Source organism: Pygocentrus nattereri, chromosome 4 (genome assembly GCF_015220715.1).
Source record: "Pygocentrus nattereri isolate fPygNat1 chromosome 4, fPygNat1.pri, whole genome shotgun sequence".
Lineage (NCBI taxonomy): Eukaryota > Metazoa > Chordata > Actinopteri > Characiformes > Serrasalmidae > Pygocentrus > Pygocentrus nattereri.
The window spans coordinates 36,123,020-36,136,822 of record NC_051214.1 but is presented as its reverse complement, the minus strand read 5'-3'; the positions used below and the strand labels follow the sequence as shown (position 1 = coordinate 36,136,822).

At 40.4% G+C, this 13,803-nt stretch overlaps 2 protein-coding genes across 2 annotated transcripts; one reads left to right on the top strand and one right to left on the bottom strand.

Annotated features, from left to right (window-relative positions):
• Positions 1–318: 318 nt before the first annotated feature.
• LOC108411280 (WT1 associated protein) lies at positions 319–8,291 on the bottom strand. Its single transcript, XM_017682772.2, has 8 exons — positions 8,111–8,291; positions 7,209–7,246; positions 7,064–7,119; positions 6,915–6,973; positions 6,683–6,810; positions 5,060–5,238; positions 2,538–2,692; positions 319–1,636 (listed from the first exon to the last, which is right to left on the bottom strand). The coding sequence occupies exons 2-8, from the start codon at positions 7,236–7,238 to the stop codon at positions 954–956; spliced, it is 1,290 nt and encodes a 429-aa protein (XP_017538261.1). The 5' UTR covers positions 7,239–7,246; positions 8,111–8,291; the 3' UTR covers positions 319–953.
• Positions 8,292–9,392: 1,101 nt separating this feature from the next.
• sod2 (superoxide dismutase 2, mitochondrial) lies at positions 9,393–11,559 on the top strand. The gene is made up of 5 exons (XM_017681520.1): positions 9,393–9,512; positions 10,149–10,351; positions 10,493–10,609; positions 10,727–10,906; positions 11,189–11,559. The coding sequence occupies exons 1-5, from the start codon at positions 9,484–9,486 to the stop codon at positions 11,332–11,334; spliced, it is 675 nt and encodes a 224-aa protein (XP_017537009.1). The 5' UTR covers positions 9,393–9,483; the 3' UTR covers positions 11,335–11,559.
• The last annotated feature ends 2,244 nt before the right edge of the window (positions 11,560–13,803 follow it).

Sequence of the window (13,803 nt, the reverse complement as noted above, 5' to 3'; positions counted from 1 at the left end):
GACCAGCTTATCGTTCTCTTGCGGTAAAAGAACGTTTCGTGCTGTTTAAAACAGTAGCGTTTTAATCAACATGTATGCATCTTAACAAGTACATTTTAAGTTGTAATTTATCTAAAACATTTCTTCAGTAAGATTTCCTTAATCAGTTCATCATTCAGGTAATGTCCAACATACTGTCTTGAAGGCACTTCTTGAAGGAACTGAACTGCCCCTAGTTTAAAAACCCAAACGCCTGGGAAGAACACTACTTGAGCGTAAGATATGCTAAAAGCAATCTCAAACCAGCTACCTAACATTTAGATAAATTTGAAGTGATGCTAGTGTCATTAAAAGCCTTTATTGATATTTGGTCAGTACATGAAATGAATTGAAATCAGAATATGAATCTGACAAGATACATCGCAGAAAAAAACTACACACAAATTAAACAAAACTTCTCTTGTCATGGGGAAGAACAGAAAAACAGAATTTTTAAAAGTTTAACATCAAGAAACTAAGGACAACCTGAACCAGCATGGCAAGTGAAGACATAACTTGCAGCTTCACGTCTTAATCAAGCATTATGGTACAAAAAAAAAGTTGATAAAGGACTGTCTTTAGTGAGTGAGCTAATTAAGCATACAGAAACAGTGGTGTTCACATGGCTGAGGCTGCAAAGAGAGAAAGTTTTAAAATCTTATAAAAAAAAAGGGGGGGGGGGGGGCAACCAATCAAATTACATATTTACTTGCCTGGTGCTCAACGTAATTGGCTTCTTGAAAATGAAAATGTTGCAAAACTAATTATGACAGGTTTAAAAAAATGTGCATCTTGGATTTTTAATTTCTTAAGCAAAAAAAAAAAAAAAAAAAAAAAAAAAAACACACCAGAAAACCTAACTGTCCCTAAATGTGTGGCTTGTTTGTCATGAGTATAAAAAAAACCAAAAAAAAAAAACACACATGTTAAGAATATTACAAAACCGACCCTGTGGACGCATTGGAGGCTACTGAGGAGTTGGTGGCAACCGTAGCAGCAGCTGCAGCCGAGTCCAGGCCATTCTGTGCACCATGGCGGGTGCTTGTCCTGTTGCCCTTGGAGACAGCAGCAGCCTCGTGGGAGTCAGCATTGGAGTCTGTGTCGTTAGAGTGTTGGGTCACTGATGTCTCACTGCCTGTTGGAGAGTCCACGCTCTCATAACCTGCACTGAGCTGAGTCACATAACCTTCCCCACCGCCTTGGCTCGCTGCATCCTCTGAGTGGTTGGAGAGTTTTGACACACACCCATGGGTAGGGCTGGAGACTGAGGGTGACAGTGGATAATCCTCGTCTGCACTGCTTGCTTCGCGGTACAGACTGGACCCAGATGCACCTCTCTGAGACGAGTTCCCATTGGAGGGTCCGTTTGACACCCTCCCGCAGTCTTTCCCCACAGCAGAGCTGGCAGTGGGCGCTGCTTCAGTTTGAGTGGGTGGCTCTGAGGCAGAAGGGGGAGAGGGGGAAGTCCTGCTGGGACCGGCACCACTAGAGCTGCCCTGGACCTGGGTTTGCTGAGAGAGCTGCTGCCTGGTTTCCCTCAGCTGCTGCTGCAGAACCAGGATGGTGCTTTGCATGCCCTCTACCTCCTCATCCAGCTGAATGATAAAATCATTGAGCTCTACATAACAAAGCAGAAATAATTAAAGTAAAAAATTTTATTTCATTTTTATCTGAAATCATATCCAAGTACAAAAATAATACTGGGACATGGGCCTGACAGAAAGGTAGGGGTGCACAATATCAGCCACTAATGCAATGTACAGAGAAAAGAAGAAACTTACTGTTTTTATTCTGATACTGGAATTAATGCCAATTATTACAACCAATACCGATTTTTAGCTTGTGCACACTGACGCAGATGTAGTCACTGGCCATCTAGGAGTTTGAAACACTTACAAAAAAGCTTTACAATTGTCATGCTACTATGTATTGGATATTATGGATGCACAGACTCCACTTTTTCCCCTTTCATTACCGTTACCTGACCCTCAAGCACCTGTTGCTATAGAGTACTGATAAAAATCCTAACCATCTAACCTTACTTCTCAATAGACCCAATAAATCCTGATATTTATAGTAACCCACCTATTTTTTGGTCATGAATCCCATTGACATTAAGGTTTTGCAGCAAGCATTTTTACTACTGCTTGCCACAAGCATGAAATAATCCTTTAACACTGAAAGTGGCTTGGTTCAGTTCATCTAATGCTGAGCATGCAGGCATATCTCAGTAGTGCATATGTGCATCAGAAATTGCTTCATGGTATTGATATTCTCTGTTGTCACAACTGAAACTGTAAGTGGCAATAATGGAGCTGAGTATAATGCAAATTTATTTTAAAGAGCAATAAATAAACTGTTACTGGTATCAGTCTGTTATCATACTGGTATCTGGTGTTTTCAGTTATTGTTACTGCCCTCAAAGTTCCATATCGGTGCATCCTTACAGAACATAGTAAAGACAGTAATAATGCAAGGTGCACAGAAGGACTATAGAGAATAGAAAAGCTCTCTCTCACCATCCTGACTGCTCTTGAGCTCCTCACTGTACTTCTTCTGCAGGGCGAGTTCAGCCTCAAGCTGGGCGATGCGGCCCTGGGACAGCTGCCTGCCAAGCTCCTGGTTCTCCTGGATCAGCATGCGGCACTTCGCCATCAGCTTCTTACCAGTCTGGCTGCAAGGGAGACAAGTCTGACATCACATGGTGAACACAGCCATAAGCACAACACGGACGGCCGTTGCAACTGCCAACCACTGGCAAACCCGGGGGGAGGGGGGGGGGGGGGGTGTTCCATATGAGCACACTGGTCATTAGTCAAAAGATGACCTATGACATTGAAAATGATCTATGAATGATGAACAATTATGATCAACTCAGTGATAACAGTGATAGCTGTACCACGTATCAAAACAATGTAATTAATTAAACTAACAGATGCAACACTGAACCTATCTACAGATCAATAAAGTTAAAAACTTCACAAGGTAACATTAAACAAACCTATTGAATCAAGTGGCAGCACCATTTACAAACACAAAGACTCCAAATAAAGATGGCTTATCACAATTGAAGCACAAGACCATGATCATTAGAGAATCCTTAAGTATAGCTTGGAGCATCATTACACTCTAAAACCAGCTTTATAATCGATAAAACATGCTTGTGGCAAATTCCTACTTGTCATCAAAATGATTATGCATGAAATGGCAGGGAAATACAACCGCCACACAACTATTTGCATCTTATGACAAATGTTTTCATTGCTGGTAAACCCTGCATATACACATAATGGGACCATAAAACTGCCCCTTAGATTTTTAGGCATTGTTGATGGACATCAACAAATGGAATTAATGCAAACAGGTACTGTGTGGCCATCAGCAGTTCATGTTCTTTAATACTTGGTTTTGTGGAAGCTGTTCTCAGACAGCGAACATTTCAAAATATGCCAGAATTTGGAAAAATGCATCATCACTACTGTTGCCAACACAAAGCTCAAGTCTGTTCAAAGTGCATAACTCTAGGAAACAGCATTGCTGTGGGAAACCAATATTTTCAGCATAAAATTGGAACAAATGAATACAAATGCCAATGCTGGGATAAAATTGAATCACCTTAACATCAAGGTCCCATCCTGCTGTAATGTAAATATTTTAAACATACTAGTGGCAACATGGGTGGCAGCTCACAATGAATCTGCAAAAGGTCAGTTTTGCGTACACTGAATTGGCAGAAACTGAAACCAGAATAATGAATGAAGTTGTTGAATTTGTGTTCTAAAACTTTAGCCACGCACAAGAATCTCCTTTTTGGTTGCCACCATCAACATCTAAATCACCTGAATGCTGGAAAATTAATAACATTTTAAACAGCTCTGTAACAAATGTATAACGAGGAAAAATCCTGCTAACAGAAATAAGTGTCAAAAGTTCTTAAGGAATTCAAATTCAACATGCGCTAAACTGTTGAACCTAAAATGTGATCAAAAGACACAGCAGCATAGACATACATATAAACAGCTTATTTCATCATCTAAGACACATGGGCATTCACATTAAAATAAAAAGATTGCATCTGCAGCAGTGTATCAGCAATTCCTCAGGCTTCATCACTGAAGTATAAAGCGTCAATTGTGCTTTTTTTTTTTTTTACTTTTTTTAAAAATAACACTGCTGTAAGTGCAAAGCGCATTTCAAAGAACAAACAAAAACAAAGCAAAATTATAAAATTTACGAACACAAAGAAAAAGGAAAAGTTTAACACTGTACCGTCTCTTTCACCGATGAGATGGACATTAACCAAAGTCTCTGAAGCGTCTTACTCTTTCCCCAAAGTATTACATCATTACAAAGGCTCCTCCCCAGAGTCTTAGGATTGTTAACTCCTTTCATTGTATTACATCACACTACTGTCCCTCTCCCCCATGTTGCTTCTAAAGTCTTACCCAGAGTCTTAAGAGTCTTGGGAGTGCTACATTGATTGGGGGGGGGAGGTGTAAAAGAGGGGAGATATTCCTGTGAAAGGTATTTTATAGGGGTCATGTTTTAAATGTTCAATGTTTTTTTTCTTTTTTTTTTAAACTACAGTTCAATCAGCTCCAGAGCCAACGCCTTGCTCAAGTCTCTCTCAATGGCCGCCAACGATTTATTACAGCAAACTGTCTAACATGAGTTGTTGGGGCTGGAAGGAGGGGTTGTTTCCGCCGTGACCACCTCTTCAGGAACAGTCCCGATTCCTTCAGGCCTCTGTACCATGAGGGGGTGTGGGGAAGAGAAAGCTGAAACAACAGTGTCACCTGACCAAAACTGTCTTTTCAGTTTCTGTTCTCTTTCACTTTTACATTACGGTATGATAATAGCAGCACAGTACAAGAGAAAAAAAAATGTCTTTCTGTTTTTGGCTGTTAAGTCTGAGTCTTGTTGTGAACATAGCATTTCAGTCTTCCCCCACCATTATTTGCACTCCTGCAGTGGAGAAAGTGAGGGGGTGAGTCAGGAAAGTCTTGACTTTTGTTTGGAGGGGGGAGTTATTTTAGTTTACCTATCAGGTGTAAATTTCCAGGCACTCAGTTCATTTTGGGCTTGCTCCAGTTTGTCTTTAGTCTGTTCCAGTTCGGCCTTCATTTTGAGGAAAAATAAGTTGATGGCTGGGTCCACCATGGAGGATCTCAGCTGAGCTGCACTGGGTTGCTGGACTTGCTTCAGGTACTGGATCTGGGTCTGTAAGGGGAGAAACAAATGTTAGAAACAGTAGAAATAAGGCCAATTCCCTAACTGACATGCTTGTCCAATCTTGCAGTAAACTTGCTGTACACACTAACTCAAAAAGAAAATGAATATGAACCACCTGCTACACAGTGCGTAACAAAACCAATTTTGTTTTTAACAATACATTCTTGAACTTTCATTACAAGGGTATAATAGCCAAAGCACCTGTGTTCATGGTCATCAAAGTGGCTCAAAATCCATTTGGAGACAGTGTTACTCTACCAAACGTGACTTTAGTTGAATTTACTTGCCTCACTCACCTTTAAAAGATACAACTGCTAGAATTTAAATATCTGATCAAATTTGCAGAAATTTCTGCCTCCATTAAAAGATTATATCTGTATGATGCTAGTCAAATGAACCAGTATAACTTCCCCTGGACAAAGTACTGTTACTCAACTGGCTGATGACTACAAACTAGGTACAAAATGGGCAAGGTGAGTTCTGAAGCTCATCATCATCATCATCATCACCACCTGATTAACAATTTGAACTTATATCAATGAATTAATCTAACAGCAAAAATTTTCAACAGATGTTAGCTTCCACAACCACGTTAGTCACAATACAAACTGTAAATATTATTTCATCTGATGGCTTAAGGCAAATGCTTGTAAATAAAAAAAAAAAAAAATCAAAAAACATTCACTGAGACATCATGAGTTTTACAACAACAAATGCTATATATCTGTCACAAATTTACACATAGAACCCATTTAGATCACAGAGGTGAGTAATGTTTATTTATTTGAGATCAAGCTGACTTGAGATGTCATCTGCCAGGTATAAGCATCTACAGTTAGGAAGCATGATAGCTAATCAGCCAATGTGGCTGCTTTAAGCTTCAAGTTTAATAGTTGCACGCAGTGAACAAAAAAAAAAAAAAGACAAACTTGATTTCAATTAAATCAACTAAGATATCAACTTGTAGTCTTTCAGGAAAGGAACTGACACCTGACATTTCACTTGCCCCGGTCCCACAGTAGAAAGAGATGACAAGAGATGAGGGAACTTAGTAAGATATCTAGCATAAGTGGATACTTGCTGTGTGAGCCAATCTCAACTCGGATACCAGCTAATCAAAGACATAGACAGTATGAAACATTTAAAAAGCTTGGCAACTAAGTGGTGAATAGTAGCCTCAAATTTCTGGGCCATTTCTGAAAGTCTTATAAGCAAGTATTTTTAAATAAACATTTTTTCTCTATAATAAATCTATTCAAACTGTCATTTTAATAAAAACTAACTTCTCGTGCCACGCACCCTGTAACCGATTTCAAAGTGTGCTTAAAATGTCCTTTAGGTGTGCATTACACTTAATCTATTTACCCACTGTGGACTAAAGAGAGTGGTACTGATGTCAGGTGATGAGGCCTTCAAAGACAGAAGTACTTACAGTACATTCCTGCATTTCCTGCTCCTTAGTGGCCAGCCTCATCACCAGAATGTTCTCTCTGCGCGCCGACTCTTGCTGCTGCTGCTTTAGCTTCTCCTCAGACTCTTTCAGACCAGTCACATCATTGGCTATGGACACAACATGCGATTTAAATACTCATCACTTAAGCAGCGCCCAAACATATATTTTGAGCAACATGAGCAATGCATGGAATCTTAGTATTTAGACTCACAGTTTAAATCAGCATATTTTGCCTCCAGCACCTGGACATACGCTTCATGCTGTTTCCACCTAAAATGGAGGTGGGGATATTTATGCATGTGGAAAGCATTTCAAGGAAAATAAAATAAAATAAATTATAATTCGAAAATTCACCCTTACCTTGCACACAGCTCTTCTCTAGTCAGGGTCTTCATGTCGGACTCACTAAGGCGAACCTGAACAGAAATCATAAGTATCAACCGAAATAACAGCAATTTTCTCTGACCAGATTAGAGAGTTAGAACCACTGCGACAATCAGCTCACCTTCTTCGGGAGAGGTTCTTCATTAGTCATCTTGATCTCTGCAAGACGACAAAAAAAAAAACACATTAGAAATACTGGTCTAATTCTGTACCCCTTCCAAAAGCAAGCTACAACAAATCCCGTTGCACTGGCGGCTCTATTTGCATGAAATGGCCACAGAAGCAAATATGCGTTGTCACGCACTCAGCTACCACACGTGTTTTGTGTCCGAGCAATACGGACCATAATGAAGAGCTAACCAGCGCAAGCCAAAAAGCATTGGACCTAGCGACGGTCAGTTAACTGATGTTAACTAGTTACCGTAGCTCGCTAAGAGGGATAAGTAAGCTAACAACAGTTAACCTACTGGGGCTGACTACGTTCACGTTATCTAGCTAGTTAGATCACACAACTCTCGCATCTGACCCAACATTTAACTGACGTTAGTGGTGCGGCGCTTACTGTTTGGGCACTCTGGGTTAGCCCGTTAAGCAAAACGACTTGGCAGCATCAGCAGGGTGAATTTAATCAACGAACAAGCTGGACGAAAGCCATTTGTTTGTTATTCGCGGTAATGTGGCTAACGTTAGCTAGCCAGCTAGCAGGGCTGGCGCTGCAGACGGCGTTCAAAAACAGTCGACCTAGCAGAGCGATCCGTCGGGCCAGCTGCACACATCTATCCACATCTATCCACTGTACAGTTTTCGACGACATAAGCTATATTTTAAACCGTCTAACTAAATTCAGTCGGAGTCGCACGTTTCTCTCGGAGTTCAGACTAGTACCTGCCGGCTTCGTGTGTTATCGGTTTCTTGTCACAAAATGGCGGAAAAGGAAGAGACTCTCCCTCCGCCGAGGAGCGCAGCTCTCTCCCAGCCTGTCTACAACAAACTAGCCCAAAAAGAGGCAGTCGAGATACTTACAAGCCCTGAAATTGTTAGACCAAGATGACACACTCTGCTTCTAGCACGTTATGAATCGGCAGTTTGTCGATTTTAATCGTGTAGTTCCACAAAAATAACCGAAGCTTGAGCTTAACGCGAAGTCGGCGTAGCCGCCATCACCGCGAGGACGATGGATGTTCCGCCGCAGAGCCTGAAGGGGCGGGGCGGCTCACACGGTGTGTGCGGGAGCTTGTTAACCAGTTCAGCCACCGACACTTTATCCCTCTTTACAGGATGGGCTGCTAAATTTATAGCGATTCGTAGTAAATTAAATAGTACACGTTACAGTAAGCAAAGTTGCTCCCTGATGAAAAAAGACCATTAGAACCAAAAGCCTGATGGTCTTGCTTTCTAATGAGAATTGGTTTAATGGTTACCATTAGAGACCACAAGTTTCCTATAGGATACCCTCAGATCCCGTTATGAAACCTCCAAACCCACCTGGAATCAGTTCCAGGTTTTTCACTGTGATGTTAACCCTTCAGGAAAACACAAAATATTATTAGACTGCTGGACTGAAGACCTGAAACCGAGAGAAACTTTCAGCGGTTTCTATGTTTTTTAAGCAGAGCTCAGTTAAAGATGAAAGCATCCCGTTTTATTTTTTTGTCCACATTCTTTCTGGATCAATTCTCTAGTTTCATTTCTCGTTTTCTATCGCTAATATTTGAGAGTATAGTTCTCCAAAAAATTCACATTTGTAATAGATATTGTAACACTGAACGCATTAGTGAGGTCAGGTACTAGATTCTGATGTTGGAGCATTGGTTGTGGACCACAAACACCCAAAACATATAAGGACAAACAAAAATCAAAGAGACAGTTGGTTGCCAGTCGCTTTTTGCGCACTCCGTTAACCAACCATGCCACGGTTAAGCAGATGTTTATTTGAAGTTCGGACTGAAATCCTTAAATCCTCGAACGCACCTTCACTCCTCTCAATAAGAGCAGATGCACTGGAAAACCAAAGCGTGTAACAGCAACAAGGCCCTTAATGGCCAGCCAACGAGAATGGATCACATGAATTTATTTACCGCGGGGGAGTGGGTCTCGGAGTTAATTTAGTGAAAAATACTGTGGAGTATTTATAAAAGAGAATAAGCAAACATAGCATCAGAACATGTTTGTTTTCTTCGCTTTCATATTTGCTATATTTTTCATTTGACGTTGCATATGAAGAGAAAACAGGACAACTGTCTGCCCTACCTAAATACAGGGTAATGGTACAGTCCTGCTCGATTTAAAGTTGAAATTTCAAGGGCAGGTTAGAATGGAGTGAGAGAGTGAAGGAGGGGGGAAAAACGCATCTGCGTAGTGCTCACAGTTAGCCAGCTTTAAACCGAAATAAGAACATGTTGAGCAGAGTTGGACATGTTCGCAGGTAAAGTTGAAGTTAGGCACTTCGAATTACACCGAAACTTTGAAATTATGCGCTGTTTCGCTGCTTGTCACGCGCTGAAGTGTTGAATAACGATACGTTGTGTGAGCTGTTAGCCTAGCTGCTAGCAGTCTTCCGAGAGTTCGGTCTGTTGGCTGGCGTTAGTACCAGCCCTGTTGACAGCCAGCATATCAATCACACCACAACGTGTACGAATTTAATTCATTATGCATTCTGCTTAACTTTTTAGCTACTACTCTCCGTCAGCTGTCAAACAGCTAGCTCACTTTCCAGTTCTGTTGGTTAGCCGTTTCTGGCAGTTGTGCACTGTCAGCTTATGCGATTAAGGTCAAGTTTAAAAAAATGCATAGCCTAGTTAACCAAACTGGATCTGTAAATGAGAAGACATTCAATATTTTTTGTCAAAGTTGAAGCAGAAGCACTCATCTAAATACGATGATATAGCTGCAGTAAGCGTGCTGTCCTTATTAATATAGACATAACTACTAAAACGTGAGTGGCGTTGCTTGTGTAAAGCTCGCATTCGATTTCACGGTGTCCCACATTTCCCTATTAAACTTAAGTAAGTAAATAAAAAAATATATATAAAATTAATTTTCCTTTTCTCCCCTCTGACAGGTGCACTGCCACCATAAGTCCATTCTTGGGTGTTTTGGCCTCCAGACTGAAGCACACCCTTCCAGACCTCCCTTATGACTATGGGGCACTTGAGCCACATATCTCTGCTGAGATCATGCAGCTTCACCACAGCAAGCACCATGCAACATACGTCAACAATCTTAACGTTGCTGAAGAGAAGTATCATGAGGCGCTGTCCAAAGGTGATCAAGTTTATCTCGTTATGTAAAGTGTTCTTCAGTCGCACAGTAGGCTTATTGTATTGTATATGACTTGGAAAATATTGTATTTTTGTTCTTTTATATTTTAAGTTCTTGATTTGTAACCATGTTGTTGTCTTACAGGTGATGTGACAACACAAGTGGCCCTTCAGGCTGCATTGAGGTTTAATGGTGGTGGCCACATCAATCACACCATTTTCTGGACAAACCTATCCCCGAATGGTGGAGGAGAACCACAGGGTGCGAGACACAGCACAAATAATAATTTTTTGTTTGTTTGTTTGTTTTGTTTTTTTTCCACCATATGTGCAGTGGTGTTGCAGCATGTTTGATGACTTTCCTGTTCTGTGACCCTAGGTGAGTTAATGGAGGCCATTAAGCGTGACTTTGGCTCGTTCCAAAACTTGAAGGAGAAGATGTCTGCTGCTACTATAGCAGTTCAGGGATCAGGATGGGGATGGCTGGGCTTTGATAAGGAGAGCAGGAGACTGCGAGTTGCTGCCTGTGCCAACCAAGATCCACTGCAAGGAACTACTGGTTAGTATTTACAAAACGGAACAGCTGCAATAATTAAGTTATAAAGAGCAGTTTTTGGGGTGTACAGGTTTTCATTCCATGCATGTAAATGGCTTTAGTTTATTGATGCAGTACTTTAAGGAATTATAGCATATGCCTCATGTAGAGGAGCTATACAGCACTATTAGTGATGAATACTTCCTTGCCTTTTTATTTTCTTATATTAAAAATTGTCACTTGGACCCAATTTATTTATTTTTACTTGTAATTTTTCCTGTTTCCTCTTTCCCTTTTGAATTCTAGGCCTCATCCCACTACTTGGCATTGATGTTTGGGAACATGCATACTATCTCCAGTACAAAAATGTCAGACCCGACTACGTTAAGGCCATCTGGAACATTGTGAACTGGGAGAATGTTGATGAGCGCTTTCAAGTTGCAAAGAAGTAGATGTTGCACATCTAAATAGGGTTCACGCTCCTTTTATTCTCACAAAATGCACAAACAGCCCTCCACCTTGTTGCCATCAAACCTCGTAATGACTAGTCCCGGAACAGGAGGTATTGTTTTTGGCAATATTGAGTAAGGTTGTTTGTCAGAATTAGTTGCCAGAGTAACTGAGATGGTGAAGTTGTATGATTTCAGTGTATGTAATTAAACCGTTATTTGAACTAACTTTTTGTAGTGATTTAGTTTTACTTGAAAACAGATGAGTCAAAATGGAACATTACGTTGGGCCAGCTGTATGGTTATGGTGAGCTTTCATGTGAGGTGTGTGCAGAGAAACTCAACATTTGGACTTCATCACTGCATGCCTCAGACTCACTATCATAAGGGATGGAAAATAGACCACTTTTTCAATAAATGATGTCATATAGCCTTTATGACCCTAGTTCAGATCTACGCTTTAATCACACACATGCTCTGGCCCTGCTTGTGAGACTTTGCTTCTGAAATTAGGCATGATGTTTACTGGCACAAAGGAAGGATCATATAAGCGCATTAATTACTGCAGTCATGTGTACATTGCTGCATGCTTGTGAAACGTTACCTCTTTGGTTCTCCTTTTGGGGAAAAGGAAAAAACTTTTAAGAGGATCAAGTGAAACTGTTATACATAACTTTTCAGATTGTCGCCTCTGTTATTAGATTTAAAAAATACTGTTGGCTAGCTTGAGCTGTAACTCCTATTCCAGTTTAAAACTTCAGTGCCGTAGAGTGGTAGTAATATTCTAATGTAACACCAGAGGGAGCTGTATACTTGTTTTTTTGTTTTATTTAAACATGTACCTTTTTCCAGTTAATTTTGGATAGCTTTAAAGTAAATTTTTTTTTTTTTTTGGTATGCAGAACACCTTTAATGAAATAATTACTCATTTTAAACAGATTAAACTCAAACTCAAGCCATGGTGGCACCATGTTCACTGCATGTGAAGAGACTACAGCTACTGGCATGGATGTCTGATTTAGCCTTATATGTAAGTCATTGTTATAAATGTGGTGGTGTTTAATTGTGGCACTTTATTTAGATTTTTCCAGTTATTACTCTTTGTTTACCTCTGTAAACAGCTGTTGCATGTGGCCCCATCCACTGCAGTAAGCAGACGATGAAAAAGGAGCAATTGGAAGAGCTTTGATCACCCCTTCCCCAACCATTAGGGATTCTTTCACTTTATTTTTAAAAGAATTACACTTAGGGTTTAGGGTTTTTTTTCTTATTTTATTGGACAAGTTTACAGAAAGTGACCAAATAACTTCCAGATGTGTTGACATCGTCAGCCAAGCCACCCCTCTGTCAACAATTAGAGAGTATAAGGGGAATCAAATCTCACTGGCGCATCCTGTATTTGTTCGGTAATGCTTCCATACTAATCTTTTGTAGTGTGGCATGCCACCCTGTATGCCCACAACACAAAACATTTCTGTCTTTAGAGTTCATTACCTCACCAAAATGTTTTTCTTCTGGAGTACCACTGATTCAGACATTTGGTTTATTTGTGTGGGGCCTAGACTGCCATCAAACAATTACATCAACATTGGGATCAGATTAGTCCATTTTAATCATGGAACAGTAAAGTAGGAAGCTTGATAAGTGTTTTGTTTGTACTGAGTTGCCAGTTAATTACTTCTACCTTGGGCCTACACTCATTGGGCATTTTGTTAGAAACGTATACCATGTAGGTGCACTTTGGAGGTATAGAGTTAATGACTAACCCATCTGTTGTTGCACCGTATCAGCCAAACTCCGGCCCATTCATCAATGGAAGGAGTTCCAGGCACCATCTTAAAGGCTGTTCCATTACTTTATTAGCTCAAGTGACATATACTAGATGAGTCCTTTTTGGAGTGTGGGATCAAGTGAACATGTGTTGATGTGGTTCCCTATTCAAACCTTAAGCCACAATAGTAAACTGCTTTAAAATGATCAATATTTAAAAATGATTACATTAAATTTGCTGGGCTTTAGGTGGCAAATTACTCCATCAGTTACACGTTACTGCTACAACTTCATCACTTTGCTCATTTGCTTATTAACTAGTTAGTAACAGAAACAAAGCTTATGAGCCAGACATTCACATGTTTTTTGACCAATATTTTAAAACTTTAGGAAAAAAAAGGTTTGCGTTGCAGAGTTTTTATGGCTAGCTGATTAGCCATAATCATGAGTGTACCCCAAGTAATGGCAAGAACATTAATAGAATAATCCACTTCTCCCGGTCCCCTCCTCCCCATCTGCTGTGAGAGGACACCAGCAAAACAAGTATATGTTGTGCTCTGGATGCTGGTATGCTGGGTCACCAGCATGACAGTACTGGTGACCAGCTAAACTGCCAAGAGATCAGCTTAGACCAGAATGGAATTCATGTTTGCCTTTGTCAGCAGGAATGTTTTAAACAGTTCTGAAACAGGTCCGAGATAT

Coding starts and splice junctions, on each gene's coding strand:
- LOC108411280 (XM_017682772.2), bottom strand. CDS start 7,238: ATGACTAATGAAGAACCTCTCCCGAAGAAG. Junction 6,811..6,914: donor AAAATATGCTGATTTAAACT/GTGAGTCTAAAT, acceptor TTGTGTCCATAG/CCAATGATGTGACTGGTCTG. Junction 2,693..5,059: donor TGGAAATTTACACCTGATAG/GTAAACTAAAAT, acceptor TCTCCCTTGCAG/CCAGACTGGTAAGAAGCTGA.
- sod2 (XM_017681520.1), top strand. CDS start 9,484: ATGTTGAGCAGAGTTGGACATGTTCGCAG. Junction 9,513..10,148: donor AGAGTTGGACATGTTCGCAG/GTAAAGTTGAAG, acceptor CCCCTCTGACAG/GTGCACTGCCACCATAAGTC. Junction 10,352..10,492: donor TCATGAGGCGCTGTCCAAAG/GTGATCAAGTTT, acceptor GTTGTCTTACAG/GTGATGTGACAACACAAGTG.